The 26,237-nt window shown below is 52.4% G+C and overlaps 1 protein-coding gene across 2 annotated transcripts; it reads left to right on the top strand.

The window, feature by feature from the left end:
• The first annotated feature begins 1,916 nt into the window (after positions 1-1,916).
• RPAP1 (RNA polymerase II associated protein 1) lies at positions 1,917-24,825 on the top strand. 2 transcript variants are annotated; one of them, XM_075530659.1, is made up of 25 exons: positions 1,917-2,034; positions 10,053-10,308; positions 10,619-10,767; positions 11,018-11,107; positions 11,518-11,638; positions 12,105-12,305; positions 13,951-14,127; positions 15,498-15,613; positions 15,866-15,964; positions 16,718-16,819; positions 16,947-17,114; positions 17,356-17,535; positions 17,680-17,814; positions 17,918-18,088; positions 18,523-18,680; positions 18,990-19,127; positions 19,228-19,429; positions 19,788-19,897; positions 20,257-20,452; positions 20,712-20,867; positions 21,064-21,206; positions 21,645-22,401; positions 23,917-24,093; positions 24,211-24,270; positions 24,382-24,825. In XM_075530659.1, the coding sequence occupies exons 2-25, from the start codon at positions 10,128-10,130 to the stop codon at positions 24,514-24,516; spliced, it is 4,122 nt and encodes a 1,373-aa protein (XP_075386774.1). In that variant the 5' UTR covers positions 1,917-2,034; positions 10,053-10,127; the 3' UTR covers positions 24,517-24,825. The 2 variants fall into 2 exon arrangements, with proteins under 2 accessions (XP_075386774.1, XP_075386773.1); XM_075530658.1 differs by having other exon boundaries at positions 19,210-19,429.
• The last annotated feature ends 1,412 nt before the right edge of the window (positions 24,826-26,237 follow it).

Genomic DNA, 26,237 nt, shown 5'->3' with positions numbered 1-26,237 from the left:
TGGACTTCAAGCCTCCTAAACCGTGAGAAATGGAGTTTGTCAAGATCACCCACTCATGATATTTCTGCTATAGCAGATTGAAATAACTAAGATAGGCATGTTATCCAGACAGCATCTAGATAACCGTGACAAGGACGCAGGAGTCAAATGGAAAAATTTTCAAATGGCTCAAACTGGAAACATTTGAGGTATGTGTACAGAGTAGTACTGGATTATAATTCATAACCCAAATTATAAAAGTACATGTAATTTTCTCTTCTGCATCAGATGCTCTGGTGTAGTGGTTATACTTTGGCCTGCTAACTACAGGTCAGCAGTTAGAAACCATCAATCTCTCTGAGGAAGAAAGATGAGGCTTTCTACTCCCCTGAGGAGTTATAGCCTCAGGAACCCACAGGGGCAGTTCTACCCTGCCCTAGAGGGTTGCTATGAGTCAGAATCAATTTGCTGCAGTGATTCTTTTTTTATAAGGACCTTGATGGTGCAAACAAAATGTAAGTGCTTGACTACTTACCAAAGATTGGTGGTTTGAACATACTCTGTGGCTGGCTGGCTGATTGTGGGATTTTTGTTTTGCTTTGTTTTTTACTTAATCTGTAAGAGGGTCTCCATCTCTTATGTCAGTGCAATTTTAAGAAGAAACTGGATCATTTGTAGAATTTTCTAGTCTGGTTTTGGCTAATTGTATTTTTTTAAATTCTGTATGGCATTTTATTTATTTAAAAATCAATCATTTTATTGGGGGCTCTTACAGCTTTTATAACAATCTGTACATCAAGAGTTACAAAGCACATTTGGATATATGTTGCCATCATTTTCAAAATATTTTAAAATCATTTTATTGGGGGCTAATTACAGCTCATATCACAATCCTTCCATCCATCCGTCCATCCACTGTGTCCAGCACATTTGTACATTTGTGGCCAGCATCATTTTCCACACATTTTCTTTCTACTTGAGCCCTTGGTATCAGCTCACTTTCCCCCCACCCTCCCCCATCCTGGCTGATGGTATCTTTGTGTTATCATGTAACATGTCCTCTATAATTTACATTATCTGTAGCTTGGGAGAGGAAGCAGACCTGGTTCACAGTGGTTAAGCACCTGGTTGCTAACAAAAAGATTGGTGGTTCAAACCCCCCAAGCCACTAAATGAAGGGGGTGGAAGGGGGTGAAATTTGGCAGGTGCTTCTCAGAACCCCTACGGAGCAGTCAGACCCTGTCCCATAGTGTCACAATGACTTGGAATCCCCAGGGATCACAAGGAGGCAATAGATGATGGGGTGTTAGTAGTTCGACCTAGAAGTTAATTCAGATTCCAGCTAATTTTTTTAAGCATGAAATCTTCTTAGGTGGAGTTTTGTATTTTCAATTATATCACATTGGAAGATACCTTATATTCAGTTGTTTCACTTTTAGTGATGTTCAGATTAATCAATAGGCTCAATAACAAAAACAAAATAAAATTTATGAGGGGGGGGGAGACAGTTCACTGGTAGGTTTACCAATTTTTCACCTAATATTTCTCAGCCATTGATGCTCATTTTTTTTCATTCGGGGTTGCCAATAGTAAGTTTCCACTACGATTTTTCCTAGTTTCTGCTCCCATCACCCCACCACTACCACCCCCGCCCGTAACTTCCGCTCTTAAATTCTAGCCTTTTCCTGAAGTAATTGGGGGCCCAAGGTTGGCTACATCTCAGTAGCTAAAGCTGACCTTTGGAGTACAGGCCAGAATGTGAGAGGATTTCACGGATGCCCCAGAGAGCGCATTACGTTGTGTGCAGAGGGGCCCGTCTCCGCTGTGCGTCAAAGGATGGGGGTCTTGGGTGTCGACGGGGACCTTCCGCGGCGAGGCGAAGGCACACGGCGGTTTCGCGCTCCGGCCCTCGGGTCCTTTAAGGAAGGCGGCAGTGGGCGTGGCCACCCCGGGGAAGGCGGGGCCCGGCGGCCGGGCGGAAACTGGAACCGGCGGCGGCGGAAACGCAGCCCGTCCGGGAAAGATGGCGGCGCCCGTGGGACTCTGGAGCGGCAGGTAGTGGGGCGGGGGACCGGCCTCCGGGGCCGCTGTGGGGTCGGCTCCGGGCCGTGTCCTGCGGGAGCCTCCGCGGCATTTCCGCGGACACACGTCGGCCGGGTCGCGCGCGGGGAGCTCCGCTCTTCAGGCCGGTGGTCCGACGTGACGGGCACCGTCGAGCGCTCGATGCGAAGGGCCCCACGGCCGCTCCTCGGACGGGGCGCTGCCGAGCGCTGGGGCCCAGGCTGCGACCTCATAGTGGAGCCCCCAGAGACTCTCCGGAGAGGTTCTGGGGAAAACCCAGTTAGCTGCCTCTAGGACTTGGCCGGAAGGTAGTCCTTAGTTCAAACTAGTGTCAGCCTTGAACGTGGATTTCTTCTTTCTACAACTCAGCCCTCGAGTTCGGGAGGGAAAGATTTGGGTACATTAACATCCCTTCCAAACCAAAACTCTCTGCCCGCAAATCGATTCCGACTCATAGCAACCCTCTGGGAGAGGGTAGCCTGGCCCCCGTGGACTCTTGACTGGATTGGAAGTCTGGCTTTCTCGCTGCGGTTGACGTGTGAGGGAGCTGCTGACTTGGTCCACACAAAGACTTGGCCAGCAAGGCTCCTCTGTTACGACTTGATGCTGGTAGGAGTGTTTCATGCACTCTCATGTAAATCTTCTCAAAATTCATATTATGTGGAAGCTATTGTTAGCCACAATTTACGTTTGTGGTAGTTGAACTCACATCCGTTAAATAGCTTGCCTACTTTCACCCAACTAGTAAGTATGGAGTCAGTATTTTGACTTTCGCGGCCTATTCTAAAATTCAATTCTAACTTCTTTTACAAAGTAGATGACGGCCCACCCTTCTGAACTAAAACCAAAACAAAACCCTCAATTCCAGCTCAATAGGGCTAGTGGAGTTGCCCCTTGTGGGCTTCCAACACTACATTTTTACAGGAGTAGAAAGTCTCTCTCCCTAGGAGCGGCTGGTGTTTTTGAACACTACTAGGACGCTTCACCCCATGAAGTAAGCTAAACTTCACTTTTGAGTCACTTCAATTCATGAATTAATGTAAACAGTTTCTGCTTGTATAGAATTTTAGAGAAGTGAATTCTTAGCAGATTATGGAATCGCTCTCTAATTCCTAAATGCTTCCTCCTTTGGGCCCCCTTTATGTTCCCTGGTGGCACAGGGGTTATGTGTATGCATTGCAAACCACAAGGTCAGCAATTCAAAACTACCAGCTGCCTCTTGGAAGAAAGCCAGGCTTTCTACTATGCTCAGTGTTACACTCTTGATTGTACAACCCTTCTTGAAGTGATTGAATTACTAAATTGTATGATATATGAGTGATATGCCAATAAAGGCTTAAGAAGGTTTTGGGTTTTTTTAAAAAGGAAAAGTAATATTGAAATGGACTTGGGTTCTTTAGTGACAAGTGATCTCAGAAAATAAGCACTCATTCCCTGGGTGATGCACGTGACTAATGTGCTCCCTTGCTAACCCAAAGCTTGGCCGTTTGAGTCCATCCAGAGGCACCTTGACCAAAGGCCTGTTGGCCTACTTAAAAAAAATCAACCACTGAAAAATCCTGTTAATTTTGTTTTTCTAAAAATGTCATATGAACAATTCCCAAATAGTTCTGTGAGATGACAAAGTAGGTTTTTTAAAATCATTTTATTGGGGGCTTATACAAATCTTATCACCATCCATCCATCCATTGTGTCAAGCACATTTGTACATTCGTTGCCCTCATCATTCTCAAAACATTTGCTCTCCACTTAAGCCCCTGGCATCAGCTCCTCAATTTTTCCTCTCCCTCCCCTGCTCCCTCCTCCCTCCTGAAACCTTGATAATTTATAAATTATTATTTTCTTATCTTAACACTGTCAGACATCTCCCTTCACCCACGTTTCTGTTGTCTGTCCCCCAGGGAGGAGGTTATCTGTAGATACCTGTAATCGGTTCCCCCTTACCACCCAACCCTCCCTCCACCCTCCTGGTATCACCACTCTCACCACTGGTCTTAAAGGGATCATCTGTCCTGGATTCCCTGTGTTTCCAGTTCCTATCTGTACCAGTGTGCATCCTCTGGTCTTGCAGATTTGTAAGGTAGAATTGGGATCATGATCATGGGTGAGGAGGAAGCATTTAGGAACTAGAGGAAAGTTGTATGTTTCATCGTTACTACACTGCACGGTGACTAGCTCGTCTCCTCCCTGTGACCCTTCCATAAGGGAATGTCCAATTGCCCACAGATGGGCTTTGGGTTCCTCCTCCACACTCCCCCCCCCCCATTCATAGTGATATGATTTTTTGTTCTTTGCTGCCTTATACTTCATCCCTTCTACACCTCATGATCGCACAGGCTGGTGTGCTTCTTCCATATGGGCTTTGTTGCTTCTGAGCTACATGGCCGCTTGTTTACCTTCGACAAAGTAGTTTCTAAGGACAGTTGAAACCATCCGGTCACACCACGTTAGTGATTCACGCTGCCTTTAAGATAAGGTCTTTACTTGACTGGTCCCGCAGAATACTGTAGACCCCCCTCTCGTGTAGGAAGGAACCCTGAAGATTCTGTCTCTGCTCTGCTGCTCACTGAAAGGTCAGCAGTTTGAACCCACTAGCCACTCCACAGGAGAAAGATGAGGCAGTCTGCTTCCAGAAGATGCATAACCCTGGAAATAACTCCCAGGTGTAGTGGTACTCTGTCCTGTAGGGTTACTCTGAGTGCAAAATGAGTCGATGGCAAGGGGATTTTTTTCCTTCCCATAAAAGGATGCTTACACTTGTAAACCTGCTCTGTTCTTTTGTTCACTGGCCTGCTGGCCAAAAAACAAATTTAAAAGAGTTAAAGTCTTAGAAACTCCCGGGGGTCAGTTCTGCCCTGGTCTCTTCGGTCTCTTCATAGAGACCACTCAGCAATGAGAGAGAGAGGTGGGGCCTTTGGCTGGGTGGGCAACTGGAGTCGTTTTCTCCCCCCGTATTGACAAGGCTGCCAGGAAATTGGATCTGGTTTGATGGTTCTTTAGCTGTATAAATAAGTAACTACTATTTTAGTACTTAATATGCATATGACTTCTGATGATTACATATGTTCATTAATGCATCAGGTGCAAGGATCTGCAGGTTAAGATGAGGACACAGGCACAGTTACTTGTAGAATAAGTTGCCCACCTTTACACATTTGGTACATGGTGAAGTCTGGACATGAATACATTCCATTGCCAGAGCTGCTTCCCGCCCATCCAGGAAAAGGCATCTTCTTTGTTGTCACTCTACAAACATTTCTTATCCAATGACCACTCCTGTGTCCATGGGTCAGACTTGACTGGATGGAAGTGAGTGGTGGTCTCACACAGCATTTGTCCTCTTGTGAGCTGACTCCCTTCGCTCAGCATAATATTCTCCAAGGGCACCCATGTCATCAGGGGTTTTGTGGTTTCATCACTACTTTTTAGGGATGCATAGTATTCCATTGTGCGTTTGTACCATTTCTTGAACCATTTGTCTGCCGATGGGCATCTGGGCTGTTTCTAACTTCCTGCTCTTGACAGTGCTGTGGGGATCATGGAAGTACATCTATATGTCTGCGCTATGGATCTTTTTTTTTTTTTTTTTAGTATACCTAATTTACAAACAACTTGTTAGTAAATGTGATTCTAGACACACTGTTTAGACAGACCTGCGGAGATAGTAACATGCACAAAAACAAGACAGCACAACCAAGCAACAATATACAACAAAACAACAAACCAATGACAAAAACAAAACAAAACACAACAAGAAAGAAAAGCTTGTAGTTAGTTCAAGGACTATTTGTTGCCCTTTAGGAGTGCTTTCCAGTCCAGTCTGTTGGGGCACCATGCCCTGGCCCCAAAGTCCACCTTCAGCATTCCCTGGGAACCTCGCTGCTTCATTCCCTTGCTGTTCTGTTTCACCCCCCTTAATGTTTTGCCTCGGTGCCGCGGATCCGATTGGGTGCAATTCCCACACTGTGTCTCCCAGTGTTGTCGCCTGTAGGGCTATGGGTCAGTGAGGGACGTCGTGTCTCATAGTGGGGCCGGCCATGTGGTCCTCTCTGTCGACTGGCTGTTGTGATTGGGAACATCAGCCTCCTGGCCTGGGGGCCATGATGTACTATGACTCTTCTTTAAGGCACACCCAGCAGAGGTCTTACTGGATCACTTGGAATTTCTAGTCCACTTGTTTGAGGCAGTGCCATATTGTTTCCACAATGGTTGTGCATATTTAGAGACCCACCAGCAGCAAATGAGGGTTCCAATCTCTCGGTACCCTCTTCCTCGTTTGTTTATTTTTGGTGAAAATATTCATATATCTTCTTGCCCGTTTTAAAATTGCATAGTTTGTCAATTGCCGAGTTGTAGAAGTTCTTTCTGTATTCTGGAAACAAATTCCTTCACAGATACCTGATTTGCAACTGTCCCCTCCCACTCTGTTATTTGTCTTATTTACTTTGATACATAAAAAATCTTAATTATGATAAAGTTCAATTTCTTTAAATTAAATTTTTTTTCAATTTTTTTTTTACATTTTATTAGGGGCTCATACAACTCTTATCACAATCCATACATATACATACATCAATTGTATAAAGCACATCCCTACATTCTTTGCCCTAATCATTTTCAAAGCATTTGCTCTCCACTTAAGCCCTTTGCATCAGGTCCTCTTTTTTTTTTCCCTCCCTCCCCGCTTCCCGCTCCCTCATGAGCCCTTGATAATTTATAGATTGTTATTTTGTTGTATCTTGTCCTATCTGGAGTCTCCCTTCCCCCCCTTCTCTGCGGTACATCTCCCAGAGAGGTCACATGTGGATCCTTGTAATCAATTCCCCCTTTCCAACCCACTCACCCTCCCTTCTCCCAGCATCGCCCCTCACACCCCTGGTCCTGAAGGTATCGTCCACCGTGGATTTCCTGTGCCTCCAGCTCCCATATGCACCAGTGTACTACCTCTGCCCTATCCAGTCCTGCAAGGTAGAATTCGGATCATGGTAGTTGGGGGGAGGAAGCATCCAAGATCTGGGGGAAAGCTGTGTTCTTCATCGGTACTGCATCGTACCCTGACTGACCCATCTCCTCTCTTAAACCCCTCTATGAGGGGATCTCCAGTAGCCGACAAATGGGCCTTGGGTCTCCACTCTGCACTTCCCCCTTCCTTCACTATGGTGTGTGTGTGTAATATATATATATTTTTTTCCTTTTTTTTTGCATGGTGCCTTATACCTGGTCCCTTTGGCACCTCGTGATCGCACAGTCTGGTGTGCTTCTTCCATGTGGGCTTTGTTGCTTCTGAGCTAGATGGCCGCTTGTTCACCTTCAAGCCTTTAAGACTCCAGACACTATCTCTTTCGATAGCCGGGCACCATCAGCTTTCTTCGCCAGATTTGCTTATGCACCCGTTTGTCTTCGGTGATCGTATCATGGAGGTGTGCAGCCAATGATATGATTTTTTTGTTCTTTGATGCCTGATAACTGATCCCTTCGGGACCACGCGATCACACAGGCTGGTGTGTTCTTCCATGTGGACTTTGTTGCTTCTGAGCTAGATGGCCACTTGTTTATCTTCAAGCCTTTAAGACCCCAGACACTATCTCTTTTGATAGCCGGGCACCATCAGCTTTCTTCACCACATTTACTTGTTCACCCGCTTTGGCTTCAGCAGTTGTGTCAGGAGAGTGAGCATTGTAGAGTGCCAATTTAATAAAAGAAAGTATTCATGCATTGAGGGAGTGCTTGAGTAGAGGCCCAAGGTCCTTCCGCCACCTTAATACTCAACCTATAAATATAGACACATAGATCTATTTCCCCATCCTCATATATATATTTGCATGTACATGTCTTTGTCTAGACCTCCATAAATGCCCCTTGACTCCTAGCTCTTTCCTCCATCTCCCTTGACTTTCCTCCTGCCCTACTACCATGCTCCATCCCCACCTGGGCTACAGCTATACCTCTTTTCTACCAACCTTACCCTTGATCATTCCCCACCAGGCCTGCCACTCCCCCCTCACTACCATTTTGGGTACCATGTTGTTCCCTTGTCCCTGTGTTTGTTAATACCACTTCCTTACCCCCCTACCTCCCCACACCTCAAGTGCCCCCGGAAATGTTGGTCCCATTGTTTTTCCTCCAGATATTTCATCCAGCCTGTCCTATTCAGGCAGACCTGTGGAGACACTAACATGCAGGAAAACAAGACAGAGGAAAACAAAGCAACAGTATACAGCTAGACAACAAAACAACAAAACCAAACCACTGACAAAGAACAAAACAAAACACTTCACAAAAGAAAAGCTTGTAGTTAGTTCAAGGATCATTTGTTGGCCCTTAGGAGTGTTTTCCAGTCCAGTCTGTTGGGGCACCACGCCCTGGCCCCAAAGTCCACTTTCAGCATTCCCTCAGGACCTTGCCACTCCATTCCCTTGTTGTTCCGGTGCACTCCCCCGGTGCTTTGCCTCGGTGTGGTGGGATCAGGTCAGGTGCAATTCCCACACTGTGTCTCCGGTGCTGTCCCCTGTATCGCCCTTAGTCACTGAGGGGCATCATTTCTCATAGTGGGGCCAGCCATGTTGTTCTCTCTGTGGACTGGCTGCTCTACTCAGGAACATCATCCTCATGGCCTGGTGGGCCAGGCTGTGTTCCACTGTCTCCTCCTGCCCCTTCCATCTGCTCCCGTGTGCTCTGATCAGATATGTCCATCTCCCGGAGCTGCAGAATCAATGTCGTCCTTTGAAACAAATTCTTCTTGGGGGAGGGCTTTTTGTGCCAAATTTAAGAAACCATTTCCCAATCCTGAGCAACAAAGATTTTTGCTTATATTTCTTCTAAGAGCTTTGTAGTTTTAGCCCTTAGATTTATGTCTCGGTCCCATTTTGACTTAATTTTTGCATTTGGAATAAGGTAGGGGTCTCATTAGTATGTGGATATCTAGTTGTGTTAGCGCCATTTCATTGAAAAGATTCAGTTGACCGTAGATGTGTGAGTTTATTTCTGGGCCCTCAGTTCCAGTGACCTGATGCCGTGCAACACAGACTTGATTACTGTTGCATTTTAGATAAGTTTCTAAGTTTGGGATTATAAGCCTAACAAATCTATTATTTTTCTATATTTTTTCTGGATTTCTTATGTTTCCTTGTTGATCTTTTGGATCAACTTGTGTCAATACTGCCCAAAAAAGGCAGTTAGACTATTGATAAGGTTTCATTGGATCAAGATCAACTTGAGGAGTGTGGCCATCTTAACAATATTAACAAGAAAAAATGAACAATTTTTAATCAATCCATGAATATGGAATGTTTTTCTACTTATTTAGGTTCTCTTTGATTTTTTCCAACAGTATTTTAATAGTTTTCAGTATACAAATCTGATACATTTGTGGTTAAATTTACTCCTAAGTATTTTTCCCATTTTGCTGCTATTTTAAATGGAATTGCTTTCTTCTTCTTTTGTTAATTATTTTATTAGAGGCTCATACAACTCTTATCACAATCCATACATGCATCCATTGTGTCAAGCTCATTTGTACATTTGTTGCCCTCATCATTCTCAAAGCATTTGCTTTCTACTTGCGCCTTTGGTATCAGCTCCTCATTTTTTACCCTCCTTCCCCGCTCCCCTCTCTCACAAACCCTTGGAATTGCTTTCTGAAAGTCCTTTTTCTGGTGTGTAGAGGGATACACCTGGTTTCGTATACTGATCTTGTTCAGCCCAAAGCTTTGTATCGTCTGAACCCCTGTAGAGCAGCCGTGTTCTCTCCAGTTTGATGTGAACAAAGCTATCTGCCAGGCTTCTTAGGAACCCTGTTGTTTGTTCCCGAGGATTTTATCATCGGGTTATTAATAACCTAAGTAGGCAGTAAATACTGTTGTTAAAGTGATCATATCAGAGAGGGTGGGGCAGGGAGGGAATGAGGACAAGGCATGAAGGGACATGGATCCAGGGAGGAGAGGGGCTTTTCCGCTGCACAGTCAAGAGCTCAGGGTTCGGTTGTTTTGGACCCTCATGTATTCACTTTTTAGGAGTGAGTGAGAGCGAATCCTGACTCTGAGGCACTGCTGGAAAGGATTGCACTGAGAGGCTGCTGTGGTGACAAGATGCTGTCCAGACCGAAGCCAGGGGAGTCCGAGGTGGATCTCCTGCGCTTCCAGAGTCAGTTTCTTGCAGCTGGTAGAGCCCCGGCAGTACGCTTGGTCAAGAAAGGAAGTAGGAGAGGGAGCGATGCTAGCCTGGACCAGCCCCCGCTGCAGGGTCCCCGGGATGTGGTGATGTTGGACGGTGAGTACCCATGGGCTGAAGAGGCAGAGAGAGTGCCGCCTCAAGGCTCTCTCTTCCTGCTGTGACTGGCTTCTGCCAGATCATTATTGTAGACCCACCCTCGCCCATGCTGCTGTCACCCATGGTACATATGAGGTTAACCGGGACTCAGAGGTTATGTGTTTGGCCCAGGTTTACACATCTGGAACCAGCACCACACGGTGTCTGCCTTTGTGTTCTTGAATTTGCTCCCTCCCAGCCCCGAGTCTCTTCCTGGGGAGGGAGGCGCATCCTCACGTATGGTGGTTTGGTTTTGTTCTGTTTCCCTCAGATCTCCCAGATTTACCCCCAGCTCTGGTCCCTGCTCCTCCAAAGAGAGCCCGGCCCAGCCCTGGCTGCCCCCCGCCAGAAGATGAGGACCCCGAGGAGAGGCTTCACAAGCAGGACGAGCACATCACTGCCGTCCTGACGAAAATCATAGTGCGTCTCTCCCTGGCTGGGTGGGACAAGGCGCCTGAGAGTGCCGAGGACGGTGGGGTGGAGGATGGCCCTCAGAAAGGAGGACCTTTCCCTTCCTGCAGCCAGGCTAGGAGCTGGGGGAGAAACGCTTGTCCTAAGAAGCAAGGTGGGCTCTTGACTTCCCTGGAGTAGAGAACGTTGGTCCTAGTGGCCAAAATCCAGCCTGGGAAGGTCCCCACATCTTCAATCCTTTGTGCTTTGTGGGTTCCAGGAAAGAGATACAAGTTCAGTGGCTGTGAAGCTGCCCGTGTCCAGTGGTACTGCATTCCCCCCCATCTTCCATCGCTCAAAGGATCAGCAGGTAGGCAGGAATCGTCAGGGGAGCCGCATCCGTGCCTCCTGCCCATGGAGAGTCCTAAGAATGACAAGCTCTCCCACTCCCAAGCAGCCCTCTACTTAGCACTTTAAGCACGTCACCTAATTGGATCCTGGGGCTGCCTGGTAAGATCGGTGTCATCCCCATTGTCTCAGAAGAGGAAACTGAGCCCCTCAGAGGAGTCCAGCACTTGCCAAGCACCACAGATCCCCTGGCAGCAAGCCTGGGAAAATCCCAAGTCCCTAATACTGAGAGGCCTGTGCTCCCATTAGAGCTCTGCTTTGCCGGGAGCCGGGTCCCTTCTGTCTCTTTGTTCCAGAGACCTTGATCTAAAGGGGTGGAGGGAGGGATGGGTTCATGAGGATCAGTCACTCAAGTTGTCTTCTTCCCCTTAGGAAAAGCCAGCACTACCTGGTAAACGAAGCATCTTTGCCCAAGAGATTGCAGCGAAGCACCTGTGTGCAGTCAGGGTTCCACCCGCTGGGGAAGCTGGGCCTGCCTCGGACTCGCCCGAGGGTGAGCTGGAGCAGAGGGGCTCAGTCTTTCCAGAAGACATGATCAGAGAGTCGCCTTGGGTCTACCTCATGCTGGCCTAATTTAGGGTACTTGGTGTGGGAGGCCTTTGCCCACCACTTGGATTCAGAGAGGCAGCCCATTATCTGTCTGACCTTGAGATAAAAGGAGGGGAGGGAAGAATGACACTGTACGCTCTTACACAGGTCGTGGGCCTTGATTCCCTTCAGATGTAAATGATCTGTATAACTGCTGGAGACCAGCATGCTATGGGGGCCGAATGCTGACTCCACGTGTAGGAGAAGCGTCCGGATCTAGTCCTGAGGCCACAGTGCCTGGAGCAGCCGACCCTGGAGCCCGTGACTGCCTCGCATAGCTGTGGGCCGAACCCTGTGGCCAGGTCTCAGGGTGTGAGAAAAGCAGACCCGGGACCCAGCCAAAGCCATAGGACTGCTATGTCCTTTTCCAGGTGCTGTGACTTGGGAGGCCCCCGCTCCTGAAGACCATGGCTGCAGCTTCCAGGGCCCCCACGTGGTCACAGGGAAGGGACTCCGGGGCCAGGAGGCTGAGCACGAAGCCCAGACCATCCATGAGGAGAACATGGCGAGGCTGCGAGCCATGGCTCCCGAGGAGATCCTGCGGGAGCAGCGGCACTTGCTGGCTCAGCTAGGTAGAGGCCTCCTCTGGAGAAGGGCTGCATTCACCGTGGGCTGGGCTCTGCACGGTCTCATTCTCGCCTCAGACTAATCTAAGAGGTAGATGGTGGTGACTTCATTTGAACACTAGGGCTCGAGACTTGATGGAATTCTTCCTCCAGGTCACAATGGCCCCCAGGTCTCTAAGGCTGCTCTTAATCCCTGGGCACCCACTCCTCACTTTCCGACCGCCTCCTCACCCGGCGTTTCACATAACAACAGTAGTCCAAATGGATTACCCAGCTGGCAGCCGTAGGGTTTTCAGTGGCTTGTTTTCCGGAGGTGCCTCTGGACGGACTCAAGCCCCAGCCTTTCAGTTAACAGCTGAGCATGTTGGCCACTTGTCCCCACCGGGGCTCCAGTAGGAGCCCTGTGGAGAGGTGGTTACACATTAGGGTGTTCACACAGGTCAGCAGTTTGAAGATGGGCTTGCTGCTCCTGTGTGGATGGAGTCATCATCTCAGAGACCCACAGTGGCAGTTCTGCCTTGTCTCAGAGGGTCACCACGAGTCAGAATTGATAGGATGGCAGAGTTTGCTTTGGGAGAGAAGGGCAATATGTCATGGGCTGCAGGGATGCAGGTGCTTCCCACCTCAATGAAAGTCTCCAGATAGCCTCTAGGCCCCACGCCCTCTGCTCCATCTCACCAACGGGCACCACTACACCTTGACGGCAGGCTGGCCATCCAGGCAGTACGAGGTCGGGGCCACCCGCTCTGGGTTCCCAGCTCCTCCTCAGCTGGCGCCCTACAGCTCAAAGCTGGCATTGGGTGGGAAGGAAGGAAGGAAGGAAAGAAAGGAGCACCCAAGGGGATGTTGGGGAGAATGCGTGTGAGTTTCATGACATCCCCATGAGCAGATCTGGGCTGAAGCCAGCCCTGGCTGAAGGGGCTGCTTGAGAGTCCAATTCCAGGTGCCCTCCCAGGAAGGCCCGTGCAGGCCTTGGTGACTCAGTGCCACCTGGTGGCTTGTGTCCTCTGCCACCTCTCTTCCCTGTCCCTGCTTGCTGACCTGTGTCACCACCCAAACTACCTGATCCCCTCCCGCAGATCGAGCACCCATCTCCCACCCATCAGTCCCAGCCCTTGGAGACCCCACAGGACAGTGGACCTGCCCGGGGGACTTTAAACCTTGAGAGAAACAGAGGGCGTCATCTTGTCCTTTGAAGCAGCTGTTGCATATAGCCCACTGACCTTTCCGTTTGTAACCTTGTGCCAAACCGCTGTGCTACCCACAGTGTGTTCCTTGCGCCTCTCTAGAGCCTGGCATCTTGCAGAGATTTGTGAATAAATAGCTGGGAGAAAGTGGGGGGAATCGTTCTCCTAAATGTCTTCTCTTTGACACTGTTATTCCATAGCTGTTTAGACTCCTGACCTGGGCACAGGCATGGGCACTTGGACCAGGTGACTGTGAGCGGGAGTGGGAACAGTGGGCAGGCAGGCCTCAGTGATCTCACAGGGTGGAGGAGGCAGGGTCATTGAAGGGTTCCAGGCAAGCTTAGCAAGTGGGCCGGGACTGGGCAGCAGCTTGTCCCAGCCTTGGCGCCAATGGGTTTGGGATCCACGGGGCTCGGGAGGGTCTGCACGTGCACACACACTCTCCTGCTCACTCTCACCTCCAGATCCCAGCTTGGTGGCCTTCTTGAGATCTCGGAGTGGTCCCCATGAGCAAGCAGGAGGGAAGACCCCTGAGGGGCCCAAGGCAGGAGGACCTCCTGACGTCCGCAGGGAGGAGCCCCATGTGCCTGCTGCTGCCGTGGAGCACAGGAGGAAAGACGAGCTAACGCCAGGAGCCCCAGGTTAGGACATCTTTGGGGCGTCAAAGTGCCCTGTCTCCTAAGCTTGGCAGTTGATTGGAGAGAACTTTCTCGGTCCTTGGACATCTATAACCTTCACCTTCATTATTAGCTTCAAGTCAGTCTTCATTTGCTGATGCCTATTTCCTTCCTGCACACGCTTCCTGCTTCCTCGTCCGGTTATTACTCCTTCTCCCCCTTCCCTACCGGAGAAGAGGCCACTGGGTGTGATGGCTGCAGGGCCCTGCCCCACCCCCCACAGCCCTGCCTGGGCTGTCGCTACTCGGGCCTGGCTCTGTCTAGCCCCGGTTCTTCCCGCCTCTGCTCTCAGGGCCAGTGTGATGGGAGAGGGGCTATGCTGAGGCAGGACTGATGAACACACCAGATCAGGAGAAACCGGATCATTTTATTAGTGACTAGCAAGAGAAGAAATGGAATTATGAGAGCCAGGAAGCTCCTGCCCCTGGAAGAATTGATTGGGTAGGGTAGACGTGAGGATGTGGCGGACACGTGTGCCTGCAACCTACTGCCTGGAAGCAGAGTAGCTGCCCCTGCTTGCCCTACCCACCATTCTGAGACTGTAGAGTCTTGGTACTAGAGAGTGGGACTCTATCTCCCTGTATATGTGGTCTTTTTTCTTTTTCTCTGTTGTGTTAGTCTGGGTTAACTAGAGAAACAAAGCCAGAGACACTGGCATGTAAGAGAGAACTTTATATCAAAGAGAAATTGTGGAAAACATTCCATTCCAGATCAAGTCCATAAGTCCGATATTAGCCCATATGCCCAATAGTTCCTAAATTCCTCTTTAGACTCATCCAGCCATGTAATGATGCCAAATGCAGGAAGATCACAGGTCAGTGGGTGGGAAGTCTTGTGGCTCCAGTGGAAGCATTGAGCACTGGTGTGGGTCTCCACGTGGCTTCTCCAGGGCTCTGGCTCCATCAGCTTAGCTCCATGTGGCTTGACAATAGGAATGTCTCTCAGGGAGAGTGTGTCTTCCTGGAATGAAGACAGGACTTCCCAGAATCCTCAGGAGAAGGCCATGCCCACACCAGCCTCATTGGCTATGACCCAATTGACAGGCAAGACTCCACTCCTTCAACCAATTTAACAAGTTGACATTAAATTATATAACTACCACATCTGTTCATCCTTCCTTCCTTCCTTATCCTTTTCTCCACCTCTTCCTCTTGTTTCTCTCAATGAACTCAGAGTCAGGAAGGGGCTAGAGCCTGGGTCTGGGCGGAGTCCACCCTATCTGACCGGTGTTCAGCTCTCTGGGGTTCTCCCATTTCTGAGTCCCGGGAGAGATGATTGGAGTCTCTGGGTGATGGCTGGGCCCCTCGGTTAATCCTCCCCTGTTCCTCCCCCAGCTCCGGCACTGCCCATCAGCCCTCACAGAGAGTGGCTGCACATGGACACTGTGGAGCTGGAAAAGCTCCACTGGACCCAGGACCTGCCCCCCCTCCAGCAGCAGCAGACGAAGGAGGTGAGCGCCCAGCGGCCTGAGAGGAGTCAGCTGGGCCTGCCGCCCCTGCACCCAGGTCTTCCTCCCCGAGCCTGGGACATCTCTGCTTTACACTCACCCATCACCCTGCCTGGCCCTCAAGGCCAGAAGTGCCCCGTTTTCAGAGGCATGGATGCAGCACCTGAGCTCTGAGCAGTCAGGAGTGAAAGGTGAATAGTGGGCATGGGGACTTGGCTGTGACCCCCAGCCCGTCATCTTCTCTCTTCCCCTCAGAGGATGCAGGCCCGATTTAGTCTTCAGGGAGAGTTACTGGCCCCCAATGTGGACCTGCCCACCCACCTGGGTCTGCACCACCATGGAGAGGAGGCAGAGGTGAGACATGGGCCAGGACTGGACCACTGTTGGCAAGTGATTTCCACAGCCATGTGGAACCAGATCTCCGGCCACCTTGTGCCCGTTGATGGCCGTGCTGTTCATTTATCTTCTCTGGCTCAAACCTTTCCCTCACATCAAAACTGCCGTTTCTGAGCCTGGCCCCACCCTGGGCTGCGTCCCAGAGGAGAGTATTGCTCCTCTTCTTTGCCTTGGTCCCAGGGCGGTACCTTTCTGTCCCCCAGGGGCTGCCGTGCTGATTTCTGGTGGCCCCACTCAGACCAGGCTTTGCCCTGGAGAGCTTGGCTCACCTCTGCTTACTGAGTGAGACCCTGGCTTCACTGTACAGGGAGTTCTCCACAGCTGGTTCCTGCTGACCTTGGCGCCCTGCATCCTTCCCTCCCTCCCTCCAAGTCCACCTTCAGCTGGCTTCTCCCCAGTGCACCTCCCATTTGCTGCCTGCCGGCTCACTGGAACTCCACATACTCACAGACCAGGCCACTTCCAGAGTCCCCTTCTCTCTCCTATTCTCCAATTACAAATTACGTGTTGATGCCTGCGTTCCTCCCCATCTGACTAATGCAGGGGTGACTTGAGGTCACATCCTGCGTCCCTAGAAGCCACAGCAGAAGGCAGCTCTTCTTGATCTGTCTCTCCCTGGTGCACCTCACCGGCATCTGGCATGTGGGGCGGCTGAATATTGGTTGGGTGCTGCCTAGCGCCTTACCTCCTGACTTGTTCCTTCTGCCCCAGAGAGCAGGGTACTCCCTGCAGGAGCTGTTCCACTTGACCCGAAGCCAGCTGTCCCAGCAGAGAGCACTGGCGCTGCAGGTGCTGGCCCAGGTCATCAGCAGGGTGAGTGGCTGCCCGACCAGCTGGCGTGGGCCCCGATGAGGGCAGGGCAGACACAGGGTCATAGGGGGACCAGTGGGCAGAGGCTTCCTCCAGCATGCTCAGCAAGGTGTTGTCCTCTGGCCCTCAGGCCCAGGCTGGCGAGTTTGGAGGCCAGCTGGTGGGCAGTGTCCTGCACCTCCTCCTGGACGCGGGCTTCCTCTTCCTGCTCCGCTTCTCTCTGGATGACCGAGTAGACGGGGTCATTGCTGCTGCTGTCCGGGCCATGCGGGCTCTGCTGGTGGCTCCTGGGGATGAGGTACGACAGGGCTGGGATTGGGGTCCGGGGACGTCAAAGACCCTGCTCCTGCTGGACAGACAGGCTGAAGGGAGAGTTTAGGGGCGGCAGCAGCCCTTCTCCAGATGCCCAGAGCCCAGCAGCCCTGTCTTCCCGCTCTGCTGGCGACAACCCCTTGAACCTGGCTTCCGCACCCCTCCTCCACCCATCGCCTGGCTTGGCTCCACTTCCTGCTCCCCACCGCCCCGCTTTCTTCTGGCAGGAACTTCTAGACAGCATCTTCTCCTGGTATCATGGAGCGTCCGTGTTCCCTCTGATGCCCAGCCAGGAAAAGGAGGAGGAAGAGGAGGAAGAAGAGCTCCCGGCAGAAAAAGCAAAAAGGAAGACCCCTGAGGAAAGGGGCCAGCCCCCAGTCGACCTAGCCCGACAGGACGTCATCAAGGTAAAGGTGTTAAGACTGCTGGCCCTGGCTAGCTTCCTATCCACCCCTCCGCCCCCACCCATCACCAGCACATGTTGGACAGGGAGGCAGGTGCCATTGAGGGCCTGGGCTGGCTACAGTAGACTGGGTCTCTCTGTTCCCCAGGGGCTCCTGGCCACCAACCTGCTGCCTCGGCTGCGCTATGTGCTGGAAGTGACCTGCCCGGGACCGGCCGTGGTCCTTGACATCCTGGCCGTGCTGATCCGCCTGGCCCGTCACTCCCTAGAGTCAGCCACCAGGGTAAGGCAGAGAGGGGGCCAGAGAGTGGGCAGAGGGCCTGGCTGACTGGGCCCCGCTGGGCCCTCAGCCTCTCCTCCCCTCCCACCCCCCCAATCCTCTGCAGGTCCTGGAGTGCCCAAGGCTGGTGGAGACAGTGGTCCGGGAGTTCCTGCCTACCAGCTGGGCCCCCGTTGGTGGTACACCTCTCCCCAGCCTGTGCAGAGTACCCTGTGCTGCCGCCATGAAGCTCATCCGAGTCCTGGCCTTGGCTGGCAGGAATATTGCCGCCCGACTGGTGAGCACATGGGACACAGGGCCGTGGGGGTAAGGGTGGACCGGAGCCCCCTGAGCACCTTTCACTTCCTCGCTGGGCAGTTGTGTAGAAAAGCAACAGAAGCCAGCAGTGAGGACCCAGTCACATGGGGCTATTGGGTCATACAGACCCGCCATGTGGTCTTCTTTGGGGAGGTGAGCCAGCAACCTACACAACCAAATAGAGACAGGCGCTCATTACGAAGCTGCACAGCCCCAGAAAAGGTGCCCAACAAGTGCTTGCTAAATAGGTGGGTGGATGAGTAGGTGGGTGAATGGAAGAGCCCAACCCAGAGTGGTGAGGGGTAGGTTAAACCCAGCTCCTTCCTCAGGGAGCCTGAGCAGAGCTGGACCCCCGCCTTCCCTCCCCCCCCCCACTCTGACCCCAGACTGTCATTGTGTCCTTCCCCCCACCAGCTGAGCAGCTTTGATCTTCGGAGCCGCCTCCTCCGCTTCCTTGTGGAGGCCCCCCAGGCGATGGCCTTGCCCCCCGAGGAAGCTGAGGTGCTGAGCACTGAGGCTTTCCGCCTGTGGGCTGTGGCCGCAGCTTACGGCCAGGGCAGTGACCTGTACAGGTGAGGACAGGTGGGAAGGGCCCGGTCCAGACCCCTGCCCTTCCAAGGAGGCTACAAAGAGGGAGGAAAAGGACCCCAGCGTCCGAGGAAGGGCCAGGGCGAGAACCACATTCTCAGTCCAAAGAAAGACCTGGAAATGCTTTGTTGAGGGCAGCTTTGAGGGGATCCAGCCTTCCTTCCCTCTTGAGGTCCTATCAGGACCCCATCCCTTCTAGCCCCCCTCAAGCAGAGTACAAATCCCTGGGTGAACTCTGACTGGGGTCGTGCGTGGCCATGCACGCAGTGACAGTCCGTTACCATTTCCCCCAGGGAGCTATACCCTGTGCTGGTGCAGGCTCTGCAAGCGGTGCCCCAGGAGCTCACTGCCCCGGCCCCCCGGCCCCTGGCTATGCAGCGGATCGCCGCACTACTCACACTCCTCACCCAGCTCCCCCTGGCAGCCAGTGGGTAAGTGCAGCGCGAGCCTGCCACAGCGGGAGGGCGACTGCAGCTGTAAGGGGGGGGGGTGAGACCACCAGCTTCTCACTAGCTTGTGGCCCTCCCGTAGCAACTCTGTCGAGGCCAGCCTGCCGGGCCACCCGTCCTTGATCACGTGGGCCCAGGTATCTGGACTCCGGCCTCTTGTGGAGCCATGTCTAAGACAGACCTTGAAGTTGCTGCCCAGACCTGAGGTGTGGAATGCTCTGGGCCCAGTGCCTACTGCCTGCCTGCTCTTCCTGAGTACCTACTACCAGGCCTGGAGCCAGCAAGTGAGTGTGGCCCCCCTTCTCCCAACCCGTCCCCCATCTCTAGCTCTCAACTCCTGAGTTCACACCTTCCCTACTCCCCACTTTCTCACCCCTTCCTTTCCACCTCAGTATCCCAAGGGATTTTGGGAGCCCTGGGGGGAAGGGGGGCAGAGTGCCCCTAGTGGCAGCAGTGTGGCCCCCTGAGGCCCCTAGACACCAAGGGCCACCACCCTCACAGCTGCTCCCCCGTGAAGGTCTGAGAGCAGGAGCTCTCCACACCGATTCCTTGGGGTGGGGAATCAGAGGCTTGAGCTGGGAACCCAGGACGCGGCTTGTGGGTGCCCCAGGCCACCAGCTCCATGACCCCTTGGTCCCCCAGCCAGGCTTGTGCCCCGGGGACTGGCTCCAGGACATGGAGCGCCTGTCGGAGGAACTGCTGCTGCCCCTGCTGAGCCAGCCTGCTATGGGCAGCCTGTGGGACTCCCTTAGGTATGCGTGTCTGTCTGTCTGTCGGTGAGGGTGAGGGCAAGGGCAGTTTCTCTCCTTGTGGGATGCCTGGCCCAGCTTCCTGAGGGAAACCTCAGTCCTTGGCAGCAGCAGTCATGGGGCTCTGAAGCCAAGTGGCAGGGCAGCACGGAGCGCCGTCCACACCGGGGCCCCTGTGCTTCTGGATGCCAGGGATTCAAGGACAGACCCCAGGAGTCTGAGCACTGACTGCACGTCCATGCCCCGCTGGCCTTGGTCACAGACCAACCAGATGGTTCTTTCCCAGCCCGGCACACCTGAGGCCAAGTCTCCTGCAGAGAGCTTGCCCAGCGGCCCGCTTGGCCTCTGCGTTCTGCCCACAGGCACCGCTCCCCTCTCTGCAACCCACAGTCCTACGCGTCGGCGCCAGAAGCTCTCCCAAGCCTGGTGTCCCTGGGCTGTGCAGGAGGCCGCCCCCCATGCAGCCTGGCGGGTTCGGCCTCACCCTTCCCCTTCCTCACGGCCCTCCTCTGCCTGTGCAACACCGTGTCTCGGGCCCACAAGGGACTGAGTGGCCGGGTAAGCCCCGGGTGCCTGCCTAGGGGCCAGGGAGGGACCCAGGGGGCAGAAGCCAGAAAGGGGGAGGAAGGAGGCCTCTTCTGGCCGCACCCATTTCTCTGTGTTTGGTCAAGAGGTGGGCCCTCTGGGCTGTGCCTCCCCCTGCCTGGCTAGCCTGGCACACTCGTGCGAGTGTGCTCGTGCATTTGCTCCTGGGCCACAGGAGGGACCAACGTCAACTTTGAGAACTCAGCCAGCTTGCTCTTCCTTCCTCCCTCAGCTGGCTGCCGCCGCATTGGCCCCCTCAGGACTCCAGAACTACTTCCTCCAGTGTGCTGCTCCTGGGACCGCCCCTTGCCTCACTCCCTCCTCAACGTGGGCGCTGCGACACGAGTCCCACCTGCAGTATCTGGCACTCTCCTTGGCTCAGAGGGCGGTGGGTCCCCTGCACTGCTGCTCCCCTCCTGCCTCGGACCCCTCCTAGTTCTCCAGATTCTAGAACCTGCACTTCTCCCACCAGACCTGCCCTGGAATCATCCTCATCTTCATCTCCCTCTGCTCTGACAACCCCCTGCCCCCCCTGCCACCCACATTTCCCCAGCCTGAGCTGCTCCCTGCTCTTCTGTCTCCAGGCAGCCTTCCAGCCAGTGCCGGCCCCCGCGGCTGCCCTCCACCATGGTGTGGCCTTGGCCCTGCTGAGCTGGCTACTGCCCGGCAGTGAGCACCTTGCCCACGAACTGCTGCTGAGCTGCGTGTTCCGGCCAGAGTTCCTCCCGTGAGTCCAGGGTTGGTGGCAACCCTTGGGAGGAGAGATTCTCTGTCTTCCACCAATGATACCCTGGCTAAGTCTCAGCGCCCTCTTCAATTAAGGTGTACAAGGCTGGCCACACCAGGGACTGAGTGACAACTCAGTGGGTGGGTGTGGCTGGAAACTAGCCAGGAGCACGTGGTAGTTAAACGTGACTATGCGGCGGCATTCCTTTAAGTCTTCCTCTGCACTCAGCATGAGCTAGGTCCCCGCCTCACTGAGAGAGGCAGTAAAGGCACAGGGAAGCTCTGTGCTGGGACCTAGGTCGTCGCGCATCTCCTGCCCACGCTGCATGGTAGCTAATAGGGGAGCAGGGAGGAGCCTTGGGGAACCCTTGGCGAGCTGGCCGGTCTCCTAGGTTCCAGGGTTCTAGACCTCACTTTAGACTTTCTGATGCCGTTACAGGGAACATGCCTCAGGGGGTCCAGAGGCGGCTGACTTCTCAGACCGTCTCTGCCTCGGGAGCCACAGGAGCCCCGAGTGCGGGCGAGGGGCTCTGCTGGCCCAGGCCTGCCACGACCTGCCCAGCATCCGCAGCTGCTACTTGACCCACTGCTCCCCGGCCCGAGCTGGCCTGCTGGCCTCTCAGGCCTTGTACCGAGGGGAGCTCGGACAACGCCCAGCCCTGCTGCTGCCAGCGCCCACAGAGCCACTGCTGCCCACCGACTGGCCCTTCCTGCCACTGATCCATCTCTACCACCAGGCCTCAGGCACACCCTCGGGATGCCCTGCAGCTGACACCGTGGACACAACCAGGCGGGCCCTGCAGTGGGTACTACTTCTGGAGAGCTGGCGGCCCCGAGCCCTCTGGGCTGTGCCTCCTGCCGCCCGCCTGGCACGCCTCATGTGTGTGCTCCTGGTGGACAGTGAGCTGTTCCGAGAAACCTCGATCCAGCAGCTGGTGGCTGCCCTCCTGGCCAGGCTCTGCCAGCCCCAAGTCCTGCCCAGCCTCAGGCTGGACTGCCCCCTCCCTGGCCTGGCCTCGTTCCCCGACCTCTATGCCAGCTTCCTGGAGCATTTTGAGGCCGTCTCTTTTGGAGACCACCTCTTCGGGGCCCTTGTCCTCTTCCCCCTGCAGCGGCGCTTCAGTGTGACCCTGCGCCTTGCCCTCTTTGGGGAGCACGTGGGGGCCTTGCGAGCTCTGGGCCTGCCTCTGACCCAGGTGAGTGCTCTGCCGGGCAGCAGTCCTGAGGGTGGTCTTGGGCAGTGGGGTGCTTTGATGGGTCTCAGGAACCTCGGCTTCCTGAGGTCCCCGAGAGGATTAGTTAACAGAATCCACAGTCTGTGACTTTATATAGGTGGTCATGGCCCTAGCAAGGCCTGGCTGCTTGCTCATAAGGCGCTGCAATCCAGATGAGGAAAGATTTACTAAAATCTGTCCTGGTCCCAACCTGTTCAGGATTCAGAGAGAGGAAAGATCAAAGTGGTCTTCCCTTCGTAAGGAAGTGGAAGTCTAGAAATTTGAATGCTGACAGGTAAACTGAATTTAGACTGTGGAGGAGGAAAGCTGTGCCCAGTGGAACAGCATAAGCAAAGGCTCAGAGGCAGGAAGGCATGGGGCTGGGAAGGAGAGGGGCGATGCCTTGAACAGATCTGTTTCACAGTTTGTTGGACCCAAGGCTAAGAAGCAGTCTCGGAGGCTTTAAGTTGTCACATCAAGGACTTTACATTTGTACGCTGTAGAGAATTGGGTGTTTCATTGCTTTTTTGCTTTTTTTTTTAAGATTTGGGTTTTTCATAGCTTATTTGGTGAACTCAAATATAACACTTCAATTCATAGCATGTTCAATATGTAAGTATATAAAATATTTTAAGGAATTTGAGAAGATTGCAGTCATCCATAATCCCACTGCCAAGCGATAACCATTGTTAGGTTTTGATTAAGCTTTTTCTTGTCTTTTAAAGTCCATACATGTTTTGTTTTGTTTTTAATCATTTTATTGGGGGCTCATACAGCTCCTATCACAAACCATCCATTGTTCAAGCACACTTTTACATTTGTTGCCATCATCATTCTCAAAACATTTGCTCTCTACTGGAGCCCTTGGTATCAGCTCCTCATTTTTTAAATGTTTTTTATGTTTTTATAAAATTGAGATCACTCTGAATGTTTGCTTTCACTTTACCTTTATGTCCATCATGTTTCCCATGTCACTGAATATCTTCAGAAATCCACCTCCTTAAAATTACTGTCTCATCATTGATCGTGTGGTGTGCCCCCGTTGATTGAATTGGAGCCCCTGGGTGGGCTGCAAGTTGTTTGGGATTTTTCACCGTTCCAAATGAGACTCTGATAAACCGCATTGGACATAGACTGCATGTCCACTTCTCACCTTGTTGGCTGGGTGGGATTAAGAGTAACTCCTTAGGGAGGTCACTGCTGGCCCCAGGAAGTAGAACTTTTGGAATGTTTGGTAATGTAACAGCCATGGAAGATGACATTCAGAGAGTTTCCATGTTGAGTAGAAGAAACAAGTAGTAATGGACAGTAGAAACGTGAAGCTACTGCTCTTGTCACCTGATTCCCGGCTTCCTAGTCTTTCCCCTTGATCCTGGTCACAGAGAGGTGGGTGGTGTCCAGAATCTGACCCCTCAGGGTTGTGTGTCACATCATCTTCCACCATCCACTCTGCTGTGCCGTGGTGGCACCCTCAGGCCCTCTCATTCCCTGTCCCAGTTGCCGGTGGCCCTGGAGTGCTACACAGATCCCCCTGAGGACAACCTGGCCCTCCTCCAGCTCTACTTCCGGGCCCTGGTGACTGGTGGGCTGTGTCCACGTTGGTGTCCTGTGCTCTATGTTGTGGCCGTGGCTCATGTCAACAGCTTCATCTTCTCCCAGGACCCGAAGAGCTCAGTGAGTCACAAGGAGGGAGTCGGGGGAGGCATTTGTCGCTGTGCTGTCTTTGACTTGGGCCACGGGGGCATCATATGGATCCCAGCCCACAAGGCCATGCTACCTCTGCTCCTCCAGGGCGAGGTGAAGGCTGTCCGCAGGAGCATGCTGCAGAAAACCTGGCTGCTGGCAGATGAGGTAGGGAGGGGCACGTCCCAGAGGAGAGCCACTAGAGAGCTAGAGGGTCTTAATGGGTAGAGGTGCAAGGAGTCTCACTCCTCTCTTCGTAACTTTCTTTCCTCTTTACAGGGTCTCCGGCAGCACATCCTCTACTATAAACACCCCAATTCAGCCCTCCTGGAGGGCTTTGAGCTGTATTCTCCGTTGCCTCCTCTACGTCAGCAGCACCTGCAGGGGCTTCTCACTGGGGTGCTAGAAACCTAGTGTAGTTGCTGCTCGTGGAGAGAGACATGGAGACACTCATTCACCCCAACACCTGCTCATCTAGCCCTAGCCCGACGGGGCCTCGCAGGGGCAGAAGGCTCGCCTCCTGAGGAGCAGGAGGATTGAGCAGCTTTGGGACAGAGTGAGCCCCATCATGACCTCCTGGTGTCTGGAGTTCAGGCTCCTCTAAGCGCTTGTTATAGGTGTGAAGGATGTGTCTGTCCTTGGGCACAGGACAGACAACACAAACTTCCCCGAATCAGGATATGCATGTTACAGCTGTGCTTGGAAATAAAAGTTTAAAATGCTTTTTATCTCCTGGGACTCTCACTTGGACTGACTTCAGATGTGTTGGTGTGGAATTGGTATGGAAGGATGGGTTTTCCCAAGGGAGAGCCAGGGGAAAAGGCAAGAGCAGGAAGTGGCAACTGTCCGAATCTGGGGCCGGCACAAACAGATCCTAGTTCCTAGTTCCCAGCAAAAGCCAGACCAAGGCCATGCTCTTGGGAATGGGGATACTTCTGGAGGAAGTCTTTCTCAGCAGCCAAGAGAAGTATATCCAAAACCCTTGCCATTGAGTTGATTCCAACTCAGTCACCATACATAGGATTTCTGAGACTCTAAATATTTAGGGGAGCAGACAGCCTCACTGTTCTTCCTGGAGCAGCTGATGGATTTGAACTACTGACTTTGTGGTTAGCAGCCCAGAACCTAGCCTATAGTACCACCAAGGCTCCTTGAATGAGCTCAACATCTACTCTCCTTATGACCATCAGCTGTTAGCCAGAGACCTGGAGAAGCCAAAAACCAGCCTGGGCTCGTCACCATCCTGCACCATCACGGCCCATGTTGGCTTTACTGGTGGTAGGCAAAAGCTGAGAAGGAGTGGGTCATCCCTATTCTATGAAGTTTTTATTGTTCATGTTCTGGCATGGAGATCTTAAAGTATTATTGGTTGTGTGGAATTAAGCCTCATCTCAGATTTGCAGATCATCCAGGTAAGTATGCCAGGCCTGGCCCTGTCAATAGGTAGAGAGCACACGCCCATAAATGGGGCTGCTAAACAATGAAACAATCATCTAATTAGGCTTTAATAAGCAATCACTATACAAGAAAGGCCTGATTCCAAGATAGCAGCCAGTGGACATACCATAGCGTAGAGTTTTTACACACCGGTCATCAGAAGTCAGAAGTGACTTCATGTAAACTGTTGACTTCACAACAACAGTTCTCACACTGGAGCATGTGGCGAAATCACCTGGAGGGCTGTGTTACACACACTGCTGCCTCCACCCCACACCCAGTTGCTATAAATCAGGCTGAAGCTGGTGAACTTGCATTTCAACCAAGTTCCCAGGGGATGCAGATGACTGCGAGCCCACCGTACTTTGAGAACCACGTGGTCTATAGCAACCTTACAGAGTAGATCCTGTGACCTCATTGTGAGAGAGCTACAACGTTGACTAGGGTGTAGCGCTATAGTTTTAACAAAATCACTAGATGCTGTAGTTACATCTAGTACAATATACTCAAACTTTACCAAGTTGCTAATCATGCTTTTTTTTTTTTTTGGCTTTATATTAAACCCGGTCTTTAAAATTAGAATTGTGACACAATTGAAGATTGAAAGTTTGGATTTGAGTTGGAAAAACTTTAGAATAAAATTAACACAACAGCCCCTTACAGAAGGGTCACAAGGAGACGAGCCAGTCAGGGTGCAG

This window comes from Tenrec ecaudatus, chromosome 14, assembly GCF_050624435.1.
Source record: "Tenrec ecaudatus isolate mTenEca1 chromosome 14, mTenEca1.hap1, whole genome shotgun sequence".
Taxonomy (NCBI): domain Eukaryota; kingdom Metazoa; phylum Chordata; class Mammalia; order Afrosoricida; family Tenrecidae; genus Tenrec; species Tenrec ecaudatus.
This window is presented reverse-complemented; position numbering and strand designations above follow the sequence as displayed.

Coding starts and splice junctions, on each gene's coding strand:
- RPAP1 (XM_075530658.1), top strand. CDS start 10,128: ATGCTGTCCAGACCGAAGCCAGGGGAGTCCGAGGTGGATCTCCTGCGC. Junction 19,128..19,209: donor CTCCCCCTGGCAGCCAGTGG/GTAAGTGCAGCG, acceptor GCTTCTCACTAG/CTTGTGGCCCTCCCGTAGCA. Junction 21,207..21,644: donor TTCCGGCCAGAGTTCCTCCC/GTGAGTCCAGGG, acceptor ATGCCGTTACAG/GGAACATGCCTCAGGGGGTC.